Source organism: Vicugna pacos, chromosome 13 (assembly GCF_048564905.1).
Source record: "Vicugna pacos chromosome 13, VicPac4, whole genome shotgun sequence".
NCBI classification, from domain to species: Eukaryota; Metazoa; Chordata; class Mammalia; order Artiodactyla; family Camelidae; genus Vicugna; species Vicugna pacos.
The window spans coordinates 36,295,966-36,322,807 of record NC_132999.1 but is presented as its reverse complement, the minus strand read 5'-3'; the positions used below and the strand labels follow the sequence as shown (position 1 = coordinate 36,322,807).

The following is a 26,842-nucleotide window of genomic DNA, read 5'->3' as shown; positions in this document are numbered from 1 at the left end:
CATGTCACAACCGGAACACACATCATTTATCCAGTGTATTTCCTCCCTAGAATAGAGCCCTTGGGAGGTGAAATGAGTAATCAGAAGGTTGCTTGGTGATCACGGAATCAGAGGAAAGGCAGGTAGAGCCTGAAGATTACTTCATCTAGATCTCAGTAAGGCGTGATTCAGCATCCTATTCAGAGCAGGAAGCACCTCCTCTTAAATAGATTTAGGAAACGCTCATTGGATGGTGGCTCTGAACCCAGCACTAGGAATACAGAGGTGGGAAAGGCACAGCGCTTCCAGGTGCTCACCATCCAGCGGGGGCGACAGGTTGCCTGCCGGTGGCTGCACACTGGGATGAGGGTACAGCCAAAGGAAGCTTGGGCCTGACATGTGGTCCTCCTCTCTGGACAAGGCACAGAAACCTGCCAGACCCTCATTTTCCTGTGTTTTTAGCTGAGCCTTCATTCGATTTTGTTGGCACAGAGTTTGGTGACTATCAAGACCTGCTCGTTCTGCTTTTTGACCTTTGTCAGATGACTCTTAAAGGCTTCCTAGTTTAAGACTCACGAGCCCTATAAATACTATGGATATAGGTCTGTACTCTTGTCAAATATGGCCTCAAAATTATATGATTTCGTGATGTTTAAAGAATCCTGTGAACTCCCTGAAATAACTAGTAATTAGTAAAGTGGGAAATAATCCCATTAAGATTAGTCTTATACATCTTTTTCTTTTATTTTTTCACATTTTACAGGTGAGCTTCAATCCCCAGGATAACACTCAGGTTTGTGTCACTGGAAATGGGATGTTTAAGCTTCTCCGTTTTGCCGAGGGGACCCTGAAGCAAACTAATTTTCAGAGGGGAGAACCCCAAAACTATCTCGCCCACACCTGGGTGTCAGACGACAGGATCATCGTTGGCACTGACACAGGCAGGCTCTTCCTCTTTGAATCCGGAGATCAACGCTGGGAGACAAGTATAGTGGTCAAGGAGCCTACCAACGAGACGAAGAACCTGGGGGTGATCCAGGAATCCGAGAGGTAACGGCGCTCCTCTGGGCTGGAGCTCTTGTGAAAATATACCCATCGCGCTAATAGCATTACAACAAAACCAGCACTCTTTAAAATCACTCGTAACCCCTCTGCCTTAAAAATCAACGCTTTTCATTCTCCCTCTGCCTTTCTAGTGCCCATTCACGTTCAAGCACAAATTTGACAATTGTGACCATGGCCTAGATACAGTTGTTTTAATTTTTATAGCTAACTTCATTTTATAAGCACTTTTGTGTGGCTACTCTTCAAAACAAAGGATTTTCAAAAATATGTTTTCCAATGCTGCCTGATTTACTGAGTCAATTAAATAAATGTCCTCTGAACCTTTGCAGCATGCAGGGCATCTTTCTAAGTGCTGGGGACACAGGTCCTCAGGACCTTACAGCTCAGTAGGAGGCACCAGACCAACAAGGGAGTGCAAGGAAGTGTTGTCGGTCAGTCCGACTGAAGCATATGGACTAAAGTGGGGGCTCAGGATGGAGCTGTCAATTTTACCTCTACTGCAGCCAACGATAGTCATTCTCGCACAAACAGGAAAGTACCAGTGTGTGTTCTAGACACTGCCTTAAGCACTTTACATATATCCTCATTTGAGTCTTACCCTATATAGTACATATTATTATCACGCCCATTTTATAGACAAAGAAACTGAGGCTCAAAGAGGTTAAGTGGCTCACCTGAGCACTGTTAAATGACAGGTCAGGATTCAAACCCCGATCTGTCTGACCCCAGAGCTGAGCCCTCAACCACAATGCCACACTGTGGATTCCTCTTCCTCAATAACTTTGGGTTCACCTATATTTTCACCACCCCCCATACCAGTGACATCTCCTTTCTTAAGTTCATATGCCCTCCAGTTTGCTGGGTCCACCATCCTTCAGTGGGTCCAGGGCTCCAGGAACAAAGCTCAAACTCCTGAACTTGACCCACATGTCCCTGCTGCTCTGACACTGCTTTACATCTGGAGCATCGGCTCTTGCCTCGTGCACCCTGCCTACTGCTTCTGGACTTGGGCATGTGTAGTTCTCCCTGCCTGCACCCTGACCCCTCTCCCCTGGACACAGACACACACCTGACGCACTCCTGTTTGTCCTTCAGGTCTCAGCTGAGAGCTCTCAGCCTCTGCTCATCTCGGATAGGTGGTTCTGCTCTGTGACTGTCCTCTGAAAGTCCCTGTTAGCTCCTGCCCCACTGCTCCCATCCTACTCAGCTGCCCCCAGCAGGTCTTCTCACACGCCCCCTAGACTCCCAGCTTCTCAGGGCAGGAACTGTGTCGACTTATTTATCATTGTTTCACGGTTTTTAACACAGTGTAACTTGAATAAAGCTTACGTGAATGAAGGAGAGAAAGGAAAGAAGGGAGGGAAGGGGAAAGAAAGAAAAAAGGAAGGAAGAAATGAAAGAACAAAAGAGAAAGAAAAGAGGCATGAAGACAGGAAGGCAGGAAGGAAGGAAGGAAATGGAAACCCGGATTCAAACCTCAGCTCTTGCACTTACTGATTGTGTGATCTTAGAAACTCAACCCCTCTAAGCCACGTTTTTCTAAACAACAAAATGAGTATGATGATCATTTCGTATGATCATCAGCAAGCATAGTGGTGACCACACAGGGTTGTGAGACGTCACATGAATGTGTGACCTTCTGTCTTTCCTGGAGCTCATGTAGCATTCCCAGCCAGAAGGGAGCACCGGGGCCGGAGAAAGGGGCTCCCACACTCAGGACAGCCCTTCTTTCTCATCCCAAGTAGAATCCATCTCCTTGGAACTGTCCGTTAACTTTCTGTGCTCTTTTTCTTTTTCTAGCCTGATCGAATTCCCAACGCTCACTTCCCCAGTCCCTTCCTATGAGCAGGTCCCGATGGCCAGGAGCCACAGCCAGATGTCCCTGCCCCAGGTGTTGGCCATTGCAGCCTATTCAAAGGGATTTGCCTGTTCTGCGGGGCCAGGGAGAGTTCTACTGTTTGAGAAGATGGAAGACAAGGAGTTTTACCATGAGAGCAGGGAGATCCGGGTAAGGATGGGGAGGAAGAAGCCATACTGGGGTCCTTCCAGCACTGATGCTCCAGCGGCAGAGTACCAACCAGGAGTCTGATGTGGGGAGGGGGCTGCAGTGCTTAGCAAAATGGGGACGTGCACTGTTTGTCCTGAGGGAAGATTTAGGATCGATGAGACAGAATTGGAGTTTAGAATTAGGAAGATCTGGCTCTGAATACTGGGTGAGAACTTTGGCAAATTCTATTTTCTCTTTGAAGCTTAGTGTTCCCGTAAAAATTGTATGATCAGGATGTATATTGACATTTAATGTAAGAAAACTACTTGGCACATAGCAAGCATTCACTAAGTGTTTGTGGAATGAATGACACGCACTGCTGTGGAGACATAACTTATCTGATTGGGGAGGAACCAGGAATCTTCTGGGTGTTTGAGGGTAATCTTTGAGGATCTTAGAGGGTGGATAGCATTTGACAGGAAGAAACAGATCAGGAATTCCAGGTGAAAGGAACAAATCAAGCAAAGGGACCACTGATGGGGGAGCAGCTGGTGTTTGGTAGATAGTCAGTTCCCCCATGCAGGGACCAGGAGTCACTTGAAGGGAAAGAGAGGAGCTAAGGCTGGTGAACGAGGGCTCATGTCAGCCTGAGGAGTGTGCATGTAACTGGGCGGGCACCTTGTTTTCCGTGGAGAAGCATCCTGCTTCAGAAAAGTAAGCTGCCCGTGATGCGAGGTGCTGGTGATCTGGGGCATCGGACACGAAGTGGTTAAACACACACTGAATGAGTTAGACTTGACGCTGAGGTTTACTGGCTGAGTGGCTTCACATGAATTGCTGAGTCTAGCAAGCCTGTGTCTCTTCACTGAGGAAAGAGCCCGCCCCTGGTGGCTGTCAACAGGATGACACGACATCCGTGTAGTCGCTGTGTGCAGCACCTGTGCTCCATGGTCATTATCATCAGGCTTAGGACTCAGTTCAGAGTCTTTCTTGTTTTGGAGCCAAGAGGCAGCGAGGCCTAGGGTCATGCAGTGAGGAGCAGAGAGAGCCTTTGTGAAGGGTAAGTCTGTAAGACGTTCCCTGAGTAGATGGAGGAGCCCAGAGTAAGGAACGCTCATGGAGGACGCCCCGGCTCTGTGCCGGATGCTAGGGAAGGGAAATTGGGGTGAGAGCAAGGTGGGTGGGGACTGAGGGGGAACATTGTGAGTTTACTTTGCCCACAAAGCAGTTCATTCTTTTGTGTGTTTATTCATTGAACAAATATTTATTGTTTATTACCTGCCACGCTCTGCCTCGGAGCTAGGATACAGGAGGAAAGCAAACACACTAAAGTTTGGCCTTAGAGCTCAGTCAACAGGCAGAGACCAGAGGCCAGGATAAAGTGAAGCAGGTGGAAATGTGGTTTAGACTCTGGGAGTGGGGTCAATATATCCACCACCACACACACACAAACACACACACACACACACACACACACACACACAGAACTTGGCTTATATCTGGCACATAGACGATGCTCTGTTTTCACTATTTCAAGTATTTATTATTGTAATTACTTTACTACAATTGTTTTCACTGCAACTTCCTATTAGATAAAATCACTGAGAGATAAAATAGACAAAAAGAGGACTCAGGGCAAACTTAGCATTTCCTAATTTCAAGACTGAGACAGGATGAGGACCCAGCAGGACACAGAGAAGGTGGGGTCCTGCAGTCATTCAGTCAACTAGTGTCTCTCGTGCACCTACCACAGGCCAGGCTCCGTCGCGGGGGCCTGTGGCAGGTGACTCAGACATGGCCGCTTCCCTCCCGGAACTCACTGTCTCTGGAGGAGGGCCACAAGGCAACACCAGTCACTCTTGGAGCGCCTGCTCTGTGCCAGGCACTGTTCCAAGCACCTGGAGACAGATGTGGGAACAGACAGGTCCTCGGTCTGCAGTCTCCCATCCTACTTTACACAGGGTGATGCGCGTGACTACAGAGGGCACTCCCAGGGACTGTGGGCACATTGAGGGGACTCCTGATGCCCGCCCCAGCCTAGGGCAGTCAGGAAAGGCTTCCTGGAGCCCTGGCTGTCCTGGAGGAACAGGGAGAGTAGACTTCATGAAGATGGGGTAGGAGTTATATAGGAAGACAGAGCCCCAGGCAGAGGGAGGGCAGCACAGGAGCCCAGTGCCTTCCAGTGAGGAAGGTGCCACCGCCATTGCTGCAGGCTCCAGAAAAGCCGAGCAGATGAGGGCCAAGCAGGGCATTGGGCTTTGGTGATAAGGAAATTTCTGATGTTCATGGGGACGGTTTCAGTAAATGATGCAGTAGAAGCTAAATTACAAAGAATAAAGAACTGGGTGGGTGGTAAGGAGGTGGAGATGGTACATGCAGACCAGCCTTTCAATACATTTGGTTTTTAGTGAAATAAAAAAAATAGTGGGAAAAAGAAATGTCATTTTATAATGTCCCCTGGGAACTACAGGCCCCCCTGAGGCTGCTGGCAGGGGCTGTGTGACACCTCCTCTTTCTCTGCCCCGCCACCCACCCCACACGGTAGGAGGGCTGCCGCCTTCCCCCTGCTGCCTGAAGCTCACACTGTGTACTTGGTGCAGGTGGGCTCCCACGCTAGGCTTCCAGCTGCTGGGCAAGTGTGGAATTCAGACTAACGCTCGTTTTGTGGGACAATCTCAAGTTGAGATGTGTAGGTTGATCTGTTTTACCCATGCCGCTGTCTTTCTGTTCATCCACTGATCACTCAAAGGTGAGTACAAAGCCCTCAGAAATGCAGGCAGCCCAAGCCCTCCTTGCTCCACCTCTAAAAGAGGATCCCGGAAGCGTGGTCAGGAGCCTGTGAGCTGCAAGTATCTGAGAAGATCTGAAAGCCCAGGGACACCCTGACCACGTGGGGACATTGCTGACCGCCGCCCTATGTCCTGGGCAGATTCCCATGGACCCGCAGAGCCATGACCCGAGTCAGTCTGACAAGCAGGACGTGCTCTGCATGTGCTTCAGCCCCTCCGAGGAGATCCTGATCGCCAGCACCAGCAAGAACCAGCTCTACAGCATCACCATGTCCCTGACGGAGATCAGCAAGGTGGGTCTCCCCAGCAGAGCTTCATCCCAGCCTGGGCCAGGTCACCATGTGGGCAAATCCTATCCAGTTACTGAGCAGGGGCTCATCCGCCCCTTCACAACAGAGCAAAAGAAGCTCTGATTTCAAGACGTCCGTGTAGGAGCCCTCCGCTACCCTTGGGGCTGGAGCAGGGGGTGAAATGTGACCGCTGCAGCTTCCTTGGAGAACACCTTGGAGATAGCTATCAAATTTAAACTGTACGTTTCTTTTTACCCAGCAAGGGTACTTCAGGAATTTAATGTACTGCTATACCTGCTCCTGTGTACAAAGATGTACGCATAAAAAGGTTGATTGTTGCTTTTTTTAAAATAACAAAGAACACCGGTATAAACACACTGCAGACATTGCAACAAAAAAGCCGTGCTAAAGATAGGGAGCATCACTTTGTACTTACAAAAATTTTCACTTATTCAATCAGACATTACAGTTTAAAATTTGTATGCGTGTGGACTCAAAGTATATCAAGCAAAATTTGGCATAAAAGCAAGGAAAATAAAGGGGGGAAGGTATAGCTCAATGGTAGAGCTCATGCTCAGCATGCACGAGGTCCTGGGTTCAATCCCCAGTACCTCCTCTAAAAATAAATAAATAAACCTTACTACCTTCCCCCAAAATAAGTAAATAAAATAAATTGTACAAAAAAACTTTTTAAAAAACAAGGAAAATAAACCACCTACAATCATAGTAGGAGATTTGAATACATCTTTCTTAGTAATGGTAGTTTTTTAAAAAAATAACAGCTGTATTGAGTTATAATTGACATACTACACAATTCACCTATTTAAAGTGTACAGCTCAATGGCGTTAGTATATTCATAGAGCTGTGCAGCCATTACCAGGTTAGTTTTAGAACATTTTCATCACCTCAAAAAAGAAAGTTTGCCCTTTAGCTGTTTTGTTCCCACCATCCCATCTGCCCCCTTCCCAGCTATAACCAACTACTAATGTCTTGCGTCTCTTTAGACTTGCCTTTTCTGAACATTTCATACAAATATGTGGACTCTTGTGACTGGCTTCTTTCACTTAGCACAGTGTTTTCAAGTTTCATCCTGACTCCATTCCTTTTCATGGCCAAATAGTATTCCATTGCATGGATATACTGCTTCTGTTGGTCTAGTCATCAGATGATGAACATTTGGGTTGTTTCCACCTTTTAGATACTATAAATACTGCTCCTATAAACATTTGTGTACAAGTTTTTGCATGGACATATGTTTTCATTCTTTGTACAAAAAACCTCGGAGTGGAATTGCTGGGTCACATAGTCACTCCGTATTTAACCATTTAAGGAACTGCCAGAGAGATTTCTAAAGTGCTGCACCATTTTATATTCCCGGCAGCAGTGCATGAGTGTTCTGATTTCTCTGTATTTTTGTCAGCACTTGTTATTATCTGATTTTTAAATCACATTCATAATAGATGTTGGCCTATAGTTTTCTTGTGATGCCTTTGTCTGCCTTTGTCTGCTTTTGGTATCAGAGTCATACTGGCCTTATAGAATGAGGTGCAGAGACAAGGCAGAAAAGAGAGAATGGCTTTTGTTTTAACCTAAGAGACATATGAGTGTAATAAATAAATCTTATGGTTACCGAGGGGAAAGGGGGTGGGAAGGGAGAAATTTGGGAGTTCAAGATTTGCAAGTATTAACTACGATGTATAAAAATAGATTAAAAACAAATTTCGTCTGTATAGCACAGGGAACTATATTCAGTACCTTGTAATAGCTCTAATGAAAAAGAATATGAAAACGGATATATGTATGTATCTGTATGACTGGGACATTGTGCTGTACACCAGAGATTGACACGGTGTAACTGACTATATTTAAATTAAAAAAAAAAAACTAATATAAGTCATTATGTTGTATACCCAAAGTTAATACATTTTCATCATTTCGCCTGGGGGGAAGTGATTCACAGGGACTCACAAAGGGCTCATTTGATGGCCGGATGTCCAGGCTGTCCACTCTGTCTGTCTAGAGGTGTGAGCCCAGTGGGCAGGGCCTCTCGGAAGGAAGGCTGCGTGGGCAGGAGACAACCGGACCGGAGAGTTGGATCTTCTGCGGAGGGGAGTGTTTCCGCTCTCTCTCCTGGCTGGTGAAAGTCCCCTGCCTGTCTCCGTACACCCACTCAGCCCTCCTGCCCCTGCATTATATTCTGTCTTGCTGCCAGAGTGATCTTTTCAAAACTCATATGTGGTTATTGCAAAATCCACATCCTACACCACGTCAACCACTATCAGCCACCATCCTTCAGTGGCCTTCCAGTGCTCGGAGAAGAACTGAACTAGGTGCTCAGGGCTGGACACGGTCCGGCCCGGGCTGCCCTTCTAGCCCCGTCCCATCACTCCACCTGATAGCGCTGGCCTTTCTGAGCACAATGAGTCCGTCTGTGCCCTCTGCCAGAAGGCTTCGGCACGCACTCTTCCCTCTGCCTGGGGCACTCTTATCCTCTTCCCTCCCCTCTCCCCCATATTTGTTCTTTTTTTTTTTAATTGAAGTAAAGTTGATTTACAATGTTGTGTGAATTTCTGGTGTACAGCATAGTGATGCAGTCTACATATGTATATCTATATGTACATGTTCTTTTTCGTTGTAGGTTATTACGAGGTATTGGATATATCCACATTAGTTCTTGCTCATCCTTCAGGGGAAGAAAAAGCTAATAGGAATGAGCTAGTAGAGACAGGGAGGTTGAAGATATTGGAGAAAGAAGGGGTAACATACGGAGAAGAGTGGAATAATCTCTGCCTACCCACCCCCAGCACAACACCCCTTTCTGACACAGTAGAGAAGGACGGAGTGGATGCAGGCCGTTCATAAATGGGGAAGGGTCAGAATTTGAGGGAATTCCCATCTCAGCCTTTGTCTTGGCTCGTGCACAAAATACGTACACTCATTAAATTCCCCATCATCACTCCTCATTCAGGTGCCTCTGATGACAGATAACTGGACTCTACACAGCAGTGCAACAGGACACATTTTAACTTGAAGTCGTTCACCCACCTGTCATTGCTGCTGGTGTAAGGATCCTCAGAATCATCCACATTGTTGCCCCCATATTCCTCTTCTAGAAATGTATCTGTTGTGTGGGACCCAACCAACTGCTAGTAATGCCATCAGCCAGGAGTGCCTGTATTACTCCCACAACAGGGCCACTGCTGTGGCTGGACGGGCCCTGGTAGTTCTTATGATTGCAGGATGCACTTCAGCAAAAGCCATCAGGGGACTCTGAGGAACGAGATTTCTTACTCGCAGGTCCTGGAGGGTACACAGCATGCCCAAGGTTCACACAGTGAGGTCATGGATAAAGGGCTCTCCCTTAGTAGGCTTGGAGTGCCTAGAGTTTCACGAGTTAACTCTTTATTGGCTAATTTAAGCATAAGAGGACAAGAAGGGAAAACTGGGGTCACTCAAGTGGTCAGTTTTTGAAGTTACCCAGGGCTTTCTGAAAAAGGGGTTATTCAAGTGTGGGGGCGGCTTAATTCCTTAGCTGGTGTTTTTGCTGGTAGCTGTGTCGTACAGCTAGCAATGTGTTTATTTAAGGTGGATGGCCTTCGAAATAGATGCCTTGAGGCTCAAAAGCTTAATATCAGGCACTTGCACTACAGTATCTAAGGAAGTAATCAGAGAGGAACACAGACTTACATGGAAGAATATTTAGCCTAAGTAACAAAAATTGGAGACCACTTAAAGGTTCCCACAATAGAGAAATGGCTAAATTAAATTCTGATATATTCATAGAATAAAATATTTTATTGCCAGTAAAGTGATGTTTTAAAATAATAATGGTATAAGGAGATATACATAATGTGAGAGCGATTTGCCCTCAGCCCGGTTTATGTGCACCCAGGCTAATTAACGTCCGTAAGTAGTAATGAGGGCTGGAGTGCATAGCCAGCCCTTTGCTTACTCTGCCTGATCTCACTCTTTATGATTTCTCTAGGGGGAGCCTGTGCACTTTGAGTATTTGATGCATCCATTACACTCAGCATCCATCACTGGTCTAGCTTCTTGCATCCGCAAACCCCTCATTGCCACCTGCTCTGTGGATCGATCCGTTCGCATTTGGAATTACGAATCAAAGTAAGAAATAAAAGTCTTTGCTACTGCAGTATGCAGGACTTTGGGTGTTAAATTTTTTTTCCATGTGAATTATTTTAATTAAAGAGTTTTAAATTTTAATTACCTAGAAGCTTTCAGTTGGAAAAAAATTTTAATCAAATCAGGCAAATTATCTTTTTCTCTTTCCACTCTTGCATGAGCTAGAAAATCACTTTTTACCTGATTAAATGCTTACTACATGCCAGACACTATACTGGACACTAGGAACATGAATACCCCAATATGTCACCTTCTCGTGTAACCTCTATGTCCTTCTAGCTTTCCTATTCCCTCACTCCCACTAGATCTGCTTTTTGCCCCATGGAGCTCTCTAAACCATCGATTCCTTTTTTCTAGTTTAAATTTTTTTTTAATTTTTTTCAACTACAGTTGATTTACAGTGTTGTGTAGTTTCTGGTGTACAGCATAGTGATTCAGTTATATGTACACACATATATTCTTTTTCATATTCCTCCTTTTAATCTTTATCACTGCCCTAACCACCCTCAACGCCCTAGTGACTTTATCCTCTTGGCTTAGCTTCCCTGAGACTCTCCAGCCTAGACTGGCCCCACAACATAACTTCTTTGCTCTTGTGTATAGCTGCTGGGGCTGCTGGGGGGAAAAAATGTGCAGTGCTTCTGATTTGGGAATCTAAATGGAACTGTTCCTCCAGCATCCCTAAACAACCCCTCCATCAGTCCCCCTACTTGGCACACTCATTGCTGAACACTATCCTCAAGTAACCAAACTCTAGAAAAGACGCACCAACAATCGCAAGAAATGAAGTATCTCGAATGCTCTGATAAACCTATGTCCCAGGTACAGTGGCGGGCTTAAGGGTCTTAGTGGGCTTGACTTAGACTCAGTAATTTATCTTTGCACAGCACTCTGGAACTGTTTAAGGAATACCAAGAAGAAGCGTACACAATCAGCCTTCACCCGTCCGGACACTTCATTGTGGTGGGGTTCGCTGACAAGCTACGCCTTATGAATCTCCTCATTGATGACATACGTTCGTTCAAAGAGTACTCTGTCCGCGGGTGCAAAGAGGTAAGAACAGCTGGAGACAAAGGCCCAGTTTCTTGGAAAGCCGGGGTTGAAATACCAAGAACTAACACAACTGGGGAGGTGGGACCAAAGCCTGTCTTAGAGACTTCGAATGGCTTAAAGAAAATCCAATTCTCCCACCAAACTTATTGAGTATATTGTTTCTACCCTCTTCCTGTCCTCCCCACCAAGATGTTTCATTGAACCAAACCTTGTGAGATCCCATCTGCTATTAGTCCTCTCTGTGTCTGTGGAGTAATAAAAAGCATTGAGTCCAGGGGAGGGTTTAGCTCAGTGGTAGAGCATGTGCTTAGCCTGCTTGAGGTCCTGGGTTCAATCCCCATTACCTCCACTAAAATTAAGTAAACCTAATTACCTTGCCCCCTCCCAAAAAAATGAAAAAAAAAAGAAAGAATTAAAAAAAGCATTGAAAAGTTATCACAGAATCAGGCACAGCTGGGAAGGCGGGGTTGGAGATTGGGAGGAGCCAGGCCAAGTGAGCAGTGGTGAGAGACAGCAGCAGCCTATCAGATCTCCCCGAGATGACTTGCAGAAACAAGAGAGTGATTTCGGGCATTGCTTCCCTGCTCTGGAGCTCCTTCTTGCAGACGAAATGAGCGTTCTGCTCTATGACCCGAGCAGCTTCATGATTAGTGAACATGGTAGTGTGAGCATCTCGGCCAGTTATGAGCTCCAGGAATAGAGAAAGTGAAGGTGTCAGCCAGTTCTCAGTCCCATTTGCACCTTCCCCTGATTCCCAATTCGACGATGGTTTCAGCCTGAGCTCTTTAGGATAAGGAGCTCCTGGCTGTCACCTCCCAGGAGACCGCGCCCTTCTTTCTTCCATCCTTGCTCTCTTTCTGTATTTCCTTGTAGTGTTGCTTTAGCAATGGAGGTCACCTATTTGCTGCTGTCAATGGAAATGTGATTCACATTTTTACCACTACAAGCCTGGAGAACATCTCAAACCTGAAAGGACACACAGGGAAGGTGAGTGAATGAACAGTGTCCAGGGAAACAAGGACACAGAGCCAAGCATCATGCCAGCCAGCAGGATACAACTGAACAACAGAGAACTGATTCCTTTCCTCTTGGAGGTCACTGTCTACTTGGGGTAAAAGATAACGAAAACAAATGCACAGATACAGTTAAGTGCTAACTGCAGTAAGTTCAATGAAAGAAAAATGTGGGTTGTTATGAGACACAGCAATGAGGAGCTGGCGTGATGAAGGAGGCGGAGGTGTTCACAAAGGCTTGGCCCTAAGGAGTGGCTAGGAATTAACCAGACAGTGCTGGTGGGGAACATCACTGCAGATAAGGATCCAAAGACCCTCAGGTGGGAGATTGCTGGGGGTGCAGGAGGAACTGTCTGCGGGGCTGAAACATAGCTATCCGGAATGAAACTTGGTGTGAGCTGAGATCGGTGAGGTTAGCAGGGGCCCAAGTTCATGGAATCTTGTTTATGGAACTCTGCAGGCCTTTAAGAATTTGATACTTTATCCTTCTGGATCTTTGAAATCACTAAAGACTTTCAGGACAGGAAATGATATGACCAGATTTGCATTTTAAGAGGTTACTTTGGCTGCAGAATAAAGATTGTATTAAAAGGGACGAGGGTGGAAATGCTAAGGAGATGATTGTCAATGTCTACACGACAGATGATAGTATTTTGGAGGTGGTACCAATAGGAAGAAGTGGATGGATTCAAAAGACATTTGGGAAGTAAAACATGTCATTCCTGAAGACAGAGTGGATATGGAGCAGGAAGAAAAGGGAGAGGCCAAAGACTGAAAGGGTAAGAAGTCAGCAGATGAATTTGGTGAGAAAAAGCAATGGGGAAAGAAAGGCATTCTAGGCCGGAGGACACGTTACAGATGATGGAATGGGCCTACGGAACAGGATGGTGATTTGCGGTTGCAGGGCTGGAGCACTGAGCACATCTGAGGAGGGAGAGGAGGAGGAGCTGGAGAAGTTTGCTGCATCATAGAGTGTGTGTGCCGCACCAAGGAACTGGACATTAGTCCGTAGGTGATGAGAAGCAGTTGGAAGGATTTAAGAAAGGAAGGAAGGTGATCAGAAAGATAATTCTCCAAACAGTGCTAAGGAGAGATTAAAGCAGAGGATGAGCTGGAGTGAAGGAGGCCAGCTAGGAAGTGAGAGTGAAAGAAGAGGCAGGAACTAAACCATGGCTTTAGGAGTAGGGACAGAGGAAGGAGATACATTAAGTTCCATTCCGGACGTGTTGCGCTTGATGTGTCCAGCAGTGTGAGACACGGGTGTGGATGTCAGGGAGAAGGCAAGGCTGGAAGTTACGGCACCAGGGATTAGGTGACAGTGCGAGTCAGAGGCATGGGATCACCAAGGGCTCATGTGGAATCTGAGATCTTGGGCAGGAGACAGATGACCAACATTTAAGGGGCTGGTGAAGAAGAGAAAGATTGCAAATGAAGGTACAAAGAGAACCTGGAATCAAAGAACTGTATCAGAGGAGACAGGGAATTCGTTTCCAAAAGGATAAAGTAGCCTGTGGTATTAAATGTCAGCGAGGGGTTCCGTGAAGACTAAAACCTGCCATTGACTCCAGCGATTAGCAGGCCGTGAGTGAAAGCGCCGTCAAGCACAGGCAGCATGGAGAGGTGCTGAGCTTCCGCAGCGCCCGCGGTGCAACTGTGAGATGCAGGTGAAAGCACGCCAGGTGGATGGAATCCTCTTCCTAGGACGGTGCACACCCCCCAAGGAGGCCCTACCTCACCAGCCCAGGGCAGCAGCGATTTGTTTCACCACTTTACAGGACTTTTTGTCACCGTTTGGAGGGTGAGGAGCCAAGATCAAGGTGTCAGCATGGTCAGAGGAGGGCCCACCTTCTAGTTGCAGACTCCTTGTATCCACCTGGCAGAAGGGGCGAGCTAGCTCTCTGGGGCCTCTTTCCTAAGGGCACCGACCCCATTCATGAGGGGAGCACTCAGGGCCTAATCACCTCCCAAAGGCCACACCTCGTAATACCACCATCTTTGGGGGGCAGGACTTCAACATATGAATTTGGGGGTGCAGTAGCAAGAGACATAAACCTTCAGACCACAGCAAAATAAAAGGCACAAAGGTTCAAAGGAAGAAATAAAGCTATCATCACAGACAACATAATTGGGTATGTGGAAAATTCAAAGAATTTGCAGGTAAAGCATTAAAACTAGTGAATCTAGGAATATGATAGGAAAGAAGGTGACTGTATTTTTTAAGTGTACCTTTACATAACAGTAACAAACAATTAGAAAATCTGATTTAAGAGGTGGGGCTGAGAGGTGGCTCAGGACATGGCTGACAGGACTGGGGGTCATGGGGACACCCAGAGAGGTGGCCAGTGGGTCAGGGCATTGCTTATAAGGAGACTGAGAAAATACCCAAATATATTGGAGGTCATGGGGGCCAGCCCCTCACTCCTGGAGAGTTACAAATATGGAAAAGGGGAAAGGCTAGAATGTTGTTTTTCATTTGTTCATTTTGTTTAGCGACTTGGCTGCACTAACTCTGAGAAGTCTTTTTCTCCCCTGCCGCGTACGGCATGGGATGTCTCTGCTCAGGTGCAGTTCTTTTTTGACCTTTTAGCCTGGTTGCCTAGAGCTTGTCCCTGGGTTGACTTAAGCCACTTTACTGGTCACTGATTGTGCTTAAGGCCCCTTAGCCAGCTGGGTTTTCACCCTTTACTGTTGGATTTTTGTTTGGCTTAGAGGCTGCTGTCACAGTTCACGGAGTTTGTGTTTTTGCTCCATGTTTAGCCAGAGACTAATAGTTTGGAGACTTCCTCTCTGATTGTACCTGAGAGGGTGCGGCCTTAGCCATGCACACAGCCCTGCAGGCTGCCAGGCACAGCGTGACTTTATTTGCAAGCCTGGCTTCCTGGGAAATGCCCCTAGGTCAGGAGCTTATTATTCAGTTAGTGTTTGGTCAGATGTTGTGTTTAAACCCCTTGTGCCAGGGAGGCTTCCGCGCTGTGTTAATGGGTCTTTGTGCCTCTTAAGGGGTGCTTTCAAGGTTTCCCTGTATCCTGCTCTGCTTGCTCTTGAGTGGGTGCAGCCTAGCATGTACGTAAAGCCTTCCCGATCCCCAGAGTTGTCTCGGATCCCAGAAGGGCTCCCTTGACTGTCTCTTTCCCTTGTTCTCTCTGTTAAAATAAAAATTCTGTTGCTCTGCCATTTTGCTTATATCAGGGAGTTACCAGCCTTCTCTTAATTGCCCTCCAACTAGATCTCCAGTAGTTTAGATGACGCCCACAGCAGGGAGTGCTCCACGCTCTCCTCCGAGGAAGTCAGTCTCTTCAACCGAGCTGCGGCGCTCTTTGGCTTACGACGGACCTTCCCCTGGGAAGAGCCCCTGCTCCATTGCACAAGGGCTGGGGGTAGGGACCTTCTTTCCCGGGAGTGACATCCCTACTCTGTGAGTGGCACTTGCAGGTGGAAAGGAGGTGGAATCCCTCGTCTTTTCAGCTCTTCCCTCGTGGTGTGGGAAGGGACAGTTGGGGCACCAGTATTCTCAGGCTTTTGAACTGGAGTAGAGCTTCCACTGACGAGTGGGGACTGGCTGGGGGAAGGAAGCTGAGGTCCTCTTGGCCATGCCTGCCTGGAATAGAGCTTCTGGGTGAGGATAAGAAACGCCAGCAGGTTTCCCAGAGTGAAACCGTGGCCAAAGACTGAGAGCTGAGGACAGAGGGCGCCCCGTCTTTTGGCCACACCTGCCCAGTGTGCACAGGAACAAAGCATTCGAAGCCAAGGAGGGTAAAGGAGCAGGACATGGCTCATATGCCACAGACTCTTCCTAAAGAGATTGAGTAGATTTTCTTGAACGAATGTTTCTACATTTGCTGTGTGCCCTTAGGACAATTTCCAGAGACTTTAAATAAATGTTTCTATAATTTTTAACAATTAACTTATTTTGTGGGGGATAGGTCAGCTCAGGTCCTTACCCTGCCATTCAGAAGTCCCCTCTCTCTGTGATATTTTTGCAACTTCCTGTGAATATATAATTATTTCAAAATAAAAAGTTTTTGTGAAACATAGCAATGATTGATCATAGCATTATAGGGGCCATTATGATTCAGTCCTTATATGTATGTATATGCATGACTGGGACATTGTGCTATACACCAGAGACTGACACATTGTAATTGACTATACTGCAATAATAAATAAATAAATAAATAGGAAAAGCATTATGATTTAGTCTTTACATCCATAAAGCAAAATGGGAATGTTTTGTCTTCAGTATTATGCAAGCATCTGGGAAAATAGAATTTGAATATTCCCATGAAGCTACAATCTGTGTTTACCGAAGGGCACGCACCAGGAAAGGACATTCTGCCTGAGTCTAGTGGAATACATAAGGGGTTATCCTCCTTTCCATGAGAAGGGGGGGTGTGTGTGTGTGTGCGTGCGTGCGCGCATGTGTACACTCCTAACTGAGTACGTCTTCATCCCCTGTAGATTCGTTCTGTTGCGTGGAATTCTGATGACAGCAGACTGATTTCTTGTGGCACAGACGGTGCTGTGTATGAATGGAATCTGTCCACAGGAAAGCGAGAGACAGAATGTGTTCTCAAGTCCTGCAGCTACAACTGTGTTGCCATCTCCCCTGATGGCAAAATCATCTTTGCTGTTGGATCAGACCAGACACTCAAGGAGATTGCGGATTCTTCAGTGAGTCTGCCTCTGCTCCTGGCCCTCCTCTGGGCTGCTGGCCTGATCTACAGAAGACAGCCTCCTGCGTTTACAGCAGAAAGGGATGGAAAGGGGGCCTGTGAGAACCTGGTCCCTTCTTCATGGGATAACACCTGGCTCCTCGTTCCTATACAGTCAGCTCAGTTATTGTGATTTCTGGAATTTCCTGCCCAGTGCCCACCTGACTGTGTTAAACTGGGGGGCCCTTTTCCATTTCTACTTTGCTTGCCATCTGTAATTTCTCCTCCCACCCTCTAGGGATGAAGGTCAGCAGCATCTCTGAACTGCGCTCTAATCCTTGATCTACACGTACTTCCATGGGGGTGAAAACAGAACTCTACTTGTCACGATCACCTAAGATTGCCACCATATTTGTCTAAAATCCCCAAACTCTGAAATTTTAGAATTACCACACTGGCTCCAAGTAGTTGAGGGAGGAGAGAAGAACTCAGCAGGGACACTTCCTGCAAATGTGGCTGTGTCCTCCACGAGCCCAGCTTAGAGCAGGGTGTCTCTCCAGTGTGCCCCCAAGAAGCTTGGTCCCAGTTCTGTGGTGGCTTCCACAGTGCTGAGCCAGAACAAAGCTCCTTTGGGGCGGGGCCGTGGTTCACAGCTCTTGGTATTCCTACCAGCTAGCGCAGTGCATGGCCCACAGCAAACATTTGGTAAATATCTGGTAGCTAGGTGGATAGGTGGTAGGGTGGATGGATGGGTGGATGAGTAAACTAAAGAGTGTAGGAATGTATGAATTCCCTGATAATATGGTTTTGTTTATATAATGGACATGAATAAATATTTGCTGAATGGATTAACGATCCACATCCCATTCTCAGTTTGAGATGCCCAGCTATAGCATAGCAGTCAGGAACGTTAAGTCTCAGGAGCCTGACAGCCACTTAGTTGGTGGGTGAGTTGAGGCAACTTACCTAGCATCTCTGTGACTCTGTTTCATCATCTTTAGAATAGGGATAACTGTAGCTACCTCAAAGGGCTTTTGTGAGGATGGAATGAGTTACAACGTGTAAACTCCATAGAGCGCTGCTTGGCACACAGTGGGTGCTGTGTGAAGGTTTCCTTTCATTAGTGTTATTCCTAACTCCTAGAACCGTGGACTCATCGGTCAGGCAGCCAAGGAGTGTGTAGTTTGTGCCCTTTATGTGCTGGATACTGTGCCACATGCTGAAAGTGATGGGGAAAAAAAAAAACACATTTTAAATCCAGAATTTGCCCTACCACATTTTAAATCCAGAACTTGCCCTAGTAGTGCTGTCAGAAGAGAGGAAGAGAATGAGATGAGGACATGGGGACACGGCTCAGCCCCCGATCCTGAACAGAGCTGGCTGTCTTCCAGGTCCTTCGAGAGACGTCAGCATTTGATGTCACCTACACTGCCATTGTCATCTCGCATTCTGGGCGCATGATGTTTGTGGGCACCTCGGTGGGAACCATTCGTGCCATGAAGTATCCTCTGCCTTTGCAGAAAGAATTCAGCGAGTACCAGGCCCATGCTGGTCCTGTCACCAAGGTGAGAGGGGACCCTGTCCTCAGGGGCCCAGTCCCAGATCCAGCTCTTGGTAGGTCCATCTGGGCCTGCCCCCCCACACACACCTGCTTCATCCTTTCAACATCCCAGCGTTTTGGCTCTCCCCTTATTTAGTCATCCAGCCCAATAGTCAATAAACATTTATTGGCTATTAATGTTCTTTGTTTCAACTACTTCCAGGAATTTGTCCTAGGAAGTTATCAGAGAGGCACCTAAAGATTTATGTACAAGGTCGTTCCCAAATTATTTTGCATAAAAATGGACCATTTGAGAGATGTTGTCGATGCCCCACCCAGCTGTCCTGTCCAAGCCAGTGTGCTCCTCTCCCAGCCGCTGAGTGGAATGGCTCACAGTGCTTCTTGTCCTCCACAGAGTTGCCCTGGACCAAAAGGAGTCCTGGCCCAGGAGCTGAGCCCCTGCCCCTCTCCAGGGTGATAACATGAGCGCACATTTGTAAACTGTCCTTCCATTCCGCCTTGTAAAAAAGCAGTGTCTATGTCTACGTGGGATCCTGAAGACCAGGCACTGGGAAAACGTGTCTGTCTGCCCTCCCCTCTCTTATCCCCAAGTGAAGAATACCAATACCTGAGGTTTTTGTCCGAAACGCTTGCCTGCAGACACCGTCCTTATTAAGACAGGATTTTTCATTATAAACTGGAACATTCCTGCACTGAGCCTGGTCTTGGGTCAAAAGCAAATTACTATAACATATTCTTCCCTCTTTGCTTCAGCACCGCTAAGTTCTGTAGATAAGATGTTAATTTTTCTGATTATGAAAGGAATGCATGTTTATTTTAGGAATAAAAATCCTCATAATAGCATCATCATTAATAGATTGATGCATTTTCTTCCACTTTTTGGTACATGTTTTAAATAAAGAGCATACTGTATGTACACTTTTTTTGCGGGTTGCTTTTTTAAGTTTAATGCTATTGTAAGCATTTTTCCATATAATTATTCTTCAAAAACATGATATTTTTAGTAGCTATACAAATATCATACCATATGTACCATATGATGGACCATAACTCATTTAACTCTTCCTTACAACTGGGCATCAAAATTATCCTATGAACTCTGATAAATATCCTAGTCTGTAGATTTCTCTGAGCATCTCTGATTATTTCCTAAGGCTCAGTCCTAGTCTCCAGGGCCTAAGAAAGCCTCCCCTCCATGCTCTTTCTCCTCAGATGTTGCTCACCTTCGATGACCAGTTCCTGCTGACTGTCGCCGAGGATGGCTGCCTGTTCACCTGGAAAGTCTTTGATAAGGATGGCCGAGGAGTCAAGCGAGAGAGGGAGGTGGGCTTTGCCGAAGAGGTGCTTGTTACCAAAACAGACATGGAGGAGAAGGTAAGAATCGGATCTAGTAAAGAGGGACACGGGAAATTCCTTGCCAGACCCTGTCCAGCGTCCTGGGACTGACATTCAAGCCCCTCTCCAGCCCGGCTTCCCCTGTGCCCAGGGGTGGCACCTGTTCTCCGCCCACACCACCAGGCTGTCCTCACTGCCCCGCCTGTCATTCTACCAAGTGATCACGTTGACTTGTACCGGGCTCTGCTTTTAGCCTGTGAGCTAGCTTTCCTCTCCTACTCTTTAAGGGAAGAACCACGTGTAATTCGCTTGTATGACCAACAGTTTCCAGCACGTGGGAGCACATGCTTGGCACGTGGGAGACAGTTGATAAACATTCACAAAGTTAGAGTGGCCAACTGAATATTTCAGTTATATCTGTCAAACTTATTAACTGCTGGTATATGGAACGATCGTTTAAAGACATATTTATGAAGCATTCCTGAAACCCATTCCTGTCAATAATAAAACACTAAAAGCAACAGTAGCCCCCTTCCCCGGCACTGTGAACGTTCCTGCTTCTGTGTCCTTCTCCCAAAGGCCCAGGTTATGTTGGAGCTGAAGAGTCGTGTGGAAGAATTAAAAATGGAGAATGAGTATCAGCTTCGACTGAAGGATATGAACTATTCTGAGAAGATTAAGGAGCTAACAGACAAGTTCATCCAGGAAATGGAGTCCTTGAAAACAAAAAACCAGGTCGGTTGAACCAACAACCACAAATAACAAGAAATTTCCTATTCACTCAAGACAGAACTGGCCTATGCTCGAGCAGTAAGATCTGTGATAATGTGAGACTTTAAAGCATAATTGATGCCATCAGAAGTGCTTGCAACAAAGTGCTAAGTGGGGGGGGAGCAGAATGTAAGACTCTCTATAGTGATGCTATTAATTTAGTAAAATAAATACACTAGAACAATGTTGAAGAAAATAACTAACAGTGTGATCATCTCTGGAAGTTGGTATTGTGGATAGTCTGAATTTTGTTTTTTATGCTTTTCTGTAATTTCCAAATTCTCCACAATGAGGATATATTACCTTTCTGATCAAGAGAAACTACCTTAAAAGCAAAATGAAAAGTAATGAGAAAAACAAAGTATGGAAAGAGAAGAGCCAGGAGAATATTGATCTTGGGTTGTCAGTAGGTTAAATAAAATTAGTCTAGAGGGTCTTCCTGTAGTTAGAGTTGGCCCAGGACTCTCCCAGAACGATTTCTCCATTCTGTCCAAATCTGCCTGGCTCTTCATCCAAAATCCCCAAGTATTTGCTCAAGGGATATTTGTTCTTTTATGTTACCTCCATGGGTCAGAGAGTTTGGCTAAAAAACAAGCACCATGGCTGCCAATGTTATTATTTCATTCCTTTGGTCAGCAAACGTTGATTTGATGCTGTCTGTAAGCTAAGCACAAAGTTAGGTACCTCCCTTCCCTGCCAAGGAGCTTTCTTGTTCCATAAAAGAAAACACTTATTTAGAAACTGACACATGGACATAGCCAAGGATTTACTTGAGAACAATGTGCTGACAATGAAGGATTCAAATGAATCCTCACCTTTTCCACCTCAAAAATTCACTTGCTGCATGTCCAAGACTGAACTCATCTGTTGACAAGACCCATTTAGTGGAAGGATGTAAGCAGAGAAAGCACAGAACTCTCAGGGCAGAATATGATGCTGATAAAAGTGATGGCTCGGATGTTGCTCATGGAACAGTGCTTGGGCCAAAATAAGGGCTTGGGAACCAGTTGTGAGTGAAGGAAGCTATCCCTTGCATAGCTGGTGCTTCTCATAGGGTGCGTTCAGCAGATGTATAGAAATGGAAACGTTTGACTCTGTGCCTTAGGTTTTAAGAACAGAAAAAGAAAAGCAAGATATACTCCATCATGAGCGCATAGAAGACCTCCTGGACAAGCAGAGCCGGGAACTGCAGGACCTGGGTGAGGCCACGTGCGGAGGCCACTGGGCAGAGGGCGGTTGGCTGGGGGCAAAAGCCTGAGAGTCCTCCAGACCCAGCAGAAGCCCCAGTCTACAAACAGGCTCCATTTCTCCCTGGGAACTCACTGTGGTTTTCACTCCTGTGTAATTTACTCAGTCTAAAAATGTGTTAAATCCCTCCTGCAAGCCAGTAGATGATACGGGAAAGTGCAGGTTTGGAGCCTGATAGACTGTCTGGGTCCCAGACTCACCAGGACTTGCTGGGCACTCTAGGGGGTCACCTATCCTCACTGAGCCTCAGTTTACTCTTCTATAAAATGGGAGTACTAGTGCCTGTTTTGGACATTCTTCTTGGCCTCGAACCGCCAAACACCCCTCTGCACTTTCCTGGAAACCTTTCCACCTAGACAGAGAAGGGAGGGAAAACTGGCCACCCGACTAGATGATGGTGCAGGGGGCAGGGGAGGAAGCCAGGCGTGCATTTGAACCTTGGCTGTGGAGGCAGATGCTCTAGTCGTTGGTGACAGGGGGAAGAAACACACCCAAGGCTCCTGAGTGTCCTTGAGCTTGGTGCTACTGTCCCTCCTGAAATGACCTTCCCCACTTCCCTCTAGAATGTTGCAACAATCAAAAGTTGCTTTTGGAATATGAGAAATACCAGGAATTGCAGCTCAAGTCCCAGAGGATGCAGGAGGAGTACGAGAAACAGCTTCGGGATAACGATGAGACCAAGAGCCAGGCCCTGGAGGAGTTGACTGAGTTTTATGAGGCCAAACTGCAGGAGAAAACTACCCTTCTGGAAGAGGTACTCACGGGGGGCCACGCTAGGCCTCCCTCTCACGGCGCCATCCCTCAGACCTGGCCTGGGAACAGCCCAAATCTCTGTGGAAGCCTCGCTGGAGCTCCTCTTCCTTCCCCACCGTCTTAGTCCTATGTATTTCGTTCGGCCTCATTTTATAACATTTCCATATTTGTTTCCCTGTGGGCCAGGGACTCGCTGAGCTGGGAGGTGCTCTGCTTTTGAGACTGGAATTCCTTGGATAGGAATACCTACTGTTCTCTCCTAGCTGAACCTTTAAGCCTTAAGGAGGGGGCCTTCTAGAAGAAGCCTATAGAACCTGGAGAGGACCACGAGCCCTGAACGATGGGGAGGGCTGTTGCCTGAAACCCCTGCATAACTTCTTATGTCTTACAAGATGAAATCATTCCTTCACTGACTCAACAAACACAGATCGTATCTTACTGGTTTACCAGCCTGAGTGCTGGATGGTCAAGCATGAAGTAAAACATGGGGCCTGGTTCCCAGTTGGGTGAGAGAGGTGGTCACACAGACCGATAGTCATCAAGGCGTATACTGGACAGCAGGGGAATGCGGACACAGGGCACCTCCCCTGGCCTGGGAGGTCAGGAAAGGCTTGCAAGAGCTAATGAGCTCCAGGAGGCATGTAAGTGGGAATTAACCAGGAGACGGGGAAGTGCAGGAAGTTGAGAGCATCCAAGCAGAGCGAAGTCATAGAATGTTCAAGTAGTCTGGGTTGCCATAATAGACAGTTTCCCAAGATGGAGAGGAAATTGAGGGAGGCCAGATGGCCCCCTTTGGGGCATGAAGTTCTGGCAGATGGTGTGCTGAGAGCGAGGGGGCAGGAGAGTCATGAAGGCATGGAGCAATTTTGGAAAGGAATGAGAAAGGGGCCGACCAAGCTCAGGGTGGGCAGGAATGTAGCTGAAGGCCCCACTGAGGTTTGAGACGCGAATTCTGGCAGCATTAATCCACCAGGCTGTACACTTTTCCACAGCAGGGCTCAGCAAGTAGACGTGTGAATGAGGAAGGCATGGAGCAGCCCTGACTCAGAGCTGGGGCTTCGCTAATTGGTGCACAAAGTAAAGGTCAGCAGTGACCAGCCATTGGGTCCAGGCCAGAGAGGGTCAGTAAGGAACTAAGGGCCAGTGGAGGAATCAAGACAGGGCCAGGGGAGGTGGTGAGGTTGAGGGCTGGGTGGCATACCTGGGATCCAGCAGAGAAATCACCTGTGCTCACAGAGCAGGGCCTGTATTTTAAGACATCAGAGGTAGCACCATTCCAGGGGATGGGCCTGAGAGCGGATGCAGGAACATGAAGGTCAAAACACCAGGAGACGTTCTAGGATCCTCTGTAACCACCCCTGATGATGGCAGGGAGGACTGTGAGTTGGCACCCGGAAGTCTCGGGGGACTGGGATTCGACCAGGCAGTGGGGGGTGTACACAGTAAGAAGTAGAGGGTGGGGGTCTCGCAGACTTGGCAGAGGCTGAGCGCTGACACAGCAGAGCGGGAGCTAAGAGAATGCCGCCCTCACTTAAGCCCTGCGTGGTTCCAGTTCCATGGTGTGAGGAATGTTCCTTGTCTGCCCTGCCCACCCCCCAGCCCCATTTCCTGCTGCCCCAGTCCAGCTCCCCGATATCCAGTGATGCGGAGCCTCTGGGAGTTTTCTGCACAACCCCTGAGCCGTGCTCAGGATGATTCCTCTTCACCTGGCCACTTGCCCGCACGACCTTCCTCCCAGGACCTCCCATTGTGATGACAATGCTTTCCTTCTTTTGAGTTTGAGGATTTCAGTTCAGAACTTTCCTAGGGAGCCCCCGCTGAGTGCCATCGCACTAGCCTGACTGGGCTGCTTTTCCTTCTTAGCAACACCTACCAGACCAAGGGCAGGGCTTGCGGGCCTCTCTAGGCTGCAGACAGAGCCGACCTTGCCAGGCTTCTGTCCAGCAAAGGTCTGGTGACGTGATGGGCAAAGAGAAGCCTTTCTCAGGAGGCCGTTGAGCCCAGTTTTAAAACCACGTTGTCTTTCTCAACCCCGCAAAACACTCAGTCCAGGGACAGTCCGTGCAGCCTGGGAGAACACCAGGGTCTGTTCGAGAAGAAATCCGTTGACTCTGCCATAATCTAAGCATCCACCAGTGGGTGGCAGTAAGCAAAGAGGAGTCACACCCCAGTCACTTCCCAGACTCCACCAGGCAGAGTCCACTGTCCCGCCATCTGGGCTGTACCACACTGTGCCAGGTGTTCACTGTGCTGGGCACGGGGGTGGTTGTGCCGTCAAGGAGCCCCACGACAAGCAGGTGTTCACAATATAATGTAGAGTGCTGGGGTGTGCTGGCTTCATCCCCGAGGGGAAGGAAGAAGGGGAGAGAGCCGCGGGCAGAGGGCAGGAAGCAGACGGATGGCCCAGCGGCCGAGGAGCACGCATGTTTGGGGAACTGATGTCAGTTCACACTGGCAGGAGCCTGGGGTGGGAGTGATGGTCGAGGCCGGAGAGATGGTCCCAAGCTTCCTCCCACAGAGCCTTTGGCCCTGGTCCAACAGTCTGGACTCCGTCCTGAGGGCGAGCGTGAGCCGGAGAAGGCTTCTAAGCTGGGGCTGGCATCACCAAGTGTGTGGTTCCGAAAGCTCCCCTCGGCTAGAGAATAAGGTCAGACCGGAGGGAGACCTGACCAGAGGCAGGAGGCCGGTTAGGAGGCTGAGCCAACAGTCCAGGCAAGAGAGGACGGTGGCCTGAGCAGTCAGTGGCTTAAAGAGAAGTGGGTGGATTCGAGAACTGCCTGGGAGGTGAAAAGGGAAGAACTGATGGATTAAGGAGCTGGAGGGCAGAATTAAAGATTCACTCATTCATTCCGACAGTTACTCACTCAGACAGGACCTGCTGTGCGCCAGCGTGCATTGTACACTGGGCACTTAGTGGTGGGAGTGATAGACCACGTTTTTACCCTTGAGGAATGTACATCTGATGGGAGAGACAATCAAGCAATTTCACAAATCAGTATAAAGTTACAACTGTCATGAGTTTAGAGGCTTCAGTGTGAAGAAGATGGAGGAGGAACAGGGTGTGGGGGAGTTGGTGACACAGTGCCTGGAGTGGTGGAGCCCGAGGCCTACTCCGGTAGGGAAAGAGGGACAGACAGAAGGACAGGAGGAAAGTGGGAGGGCCAGGGTCCCACGGCATTGGCTCCCATCTCTGTAATAACACTCGTCTCCCAGTCCCATGAAGGGCCTTGCGTGCTCACCTCTTCCCAGGCCCTCTTAGCACAGAGGTGCGGCGTGTCCCCTCTGCCCTGGCCACACTCTCCCCCTCTCTCTGAGCCAGGCACAGGAAGATGTCAGGCAGCAGCTGCGTGAGTTTGAAGAGACCAAGAAGCAGATTGAAGAAGATGAGGACCGAGAAATCCAAGATATCAAAACCAAGTATGAGAAGAAGCTTCGGGATGAAAAAGAATCAAACCTGCGGCTCAAAGGAGAAACGGGGATCATGAGGAAGAAGGTAGTGGGCTGTGCCCTGAGAGGCCTGGGGGCGGGCTGAGCTGCGCTGCAGAGAGAGCACGGGGTGGGTGGACAGACACGGAGCTGTCTGGCTCTGACCCGGGTGGCCTGGCAGAGGGTCCCACCTGAATGTCCTCCCACCCAGCAAGTGGCCTCAGACAGAACCACTGGCCAGTGTGAGGGCTCCCCCTGCCTGGACAGGCAGGCAGATCCTTACCACGTCCTCTGACTGGGTACCATTGGGGTTCTCCCTCCACTTTCCTGTTTACAGGGGCAGGGGGTTCACTGTGACCCCGGTGGACACCCTGAGCTTTCATTTATTGGCGGGTAGGGTTTCGTCAGGATTTTCAGAGCTTTGGAGGTGAGATAGATCAAGTCGTCTCCTGGGGGTGTCCTCCAGCTCTCAGGGCGAGAAGTCAGGGATGCTCCTGTTCAGATTCTGTGAGTGGGAGAAAGACTGGGGGTTGAGGAGGCTTAGTTTACAAGGCAGGGAAGATGTTTGTAGTCACCGATGGTTGGGTGAGGAGGTTCCCTTCCCAGATCCTTATAGAATTGCCAGTTTCCCCAAAACGTTTAGCCTTAGAGAAGCCAAGTTCAATGCAAGCTCACATCCCTTCCTATTAGAAATCACACTCCTAGTCAGTCCAGGGGCAATCACAACTTCCCTTCTGGGACATGACTAAGATGGCTCGTCAGTTAGGACTCAGTCT

The 26,842-nt window shown here is 47.9% G+C and overlaps 1 protein-coding gene across 8 annotated transcripts in view; it reads left to right on the top strand.

Annotated features, from left to right (window-relative positions):
- The window catches only part of CFAP57 (cilia and flagella associated protein 57), a 54,608-nt gene that overhangs the window by 6,237 nt on the left and 21,529 nt on the right, over positions 1–26,842 (top strand). For 5 of the 8 annotated variants that reach the window (XM_031684122.2, XM_006200554.4, XM_072974626.1 and 2 more), the window contains exons 4-16: positions 743–1,029; positions 2,845–3,052; positions 5,961–6,113; positions 10,097–10,236; positions 11,142–11,307; positions 12,181–12,294; positions 16,779–16,991; positions 18,364–18,537; positions 19,746–19,907; positions 20,448–20,603; positions 21,745–21,838; positions 22,451–22,641; positions 25,960–26,133. In XM_031684122.2, coding sequence (XP_031539982.2) covers positions 743–1,029; positions 2,845–3,052; positions 5,961–6,113; positions 10,097–10,236; positions 11,142–11,307; positions 12,181–12,294; positions 16,779–16,991; positions 18,364–18,537; positions 19,746–19,907; positions 20,448–20,603; positions 21,745–21,838; positions 22,451–22,641; positions 25,960–26,133 — 2,232 coding nt within the window. Of the gene's footprint in view, positions 1–131; positions 156–742; positions 1,030–2,844; positions 3,053–5,960; positions 6,114–10,096; positions 10,237–11,141; positions 11,308–12,180; positions 12,295–16,778; positions 16,992–18,363; positions 18,538–19,745; positions 19,908–20,447; positions 20,604–21,744; positions 21,839–22,450; positions 22,642–25,959; positions 26,134–26,842 lie in introns of those variants that run through there. The other 3 variants (XM_072974624.1, XM_072974627.1, XM_072974625.1) reach the window with 3 other exon arrangements.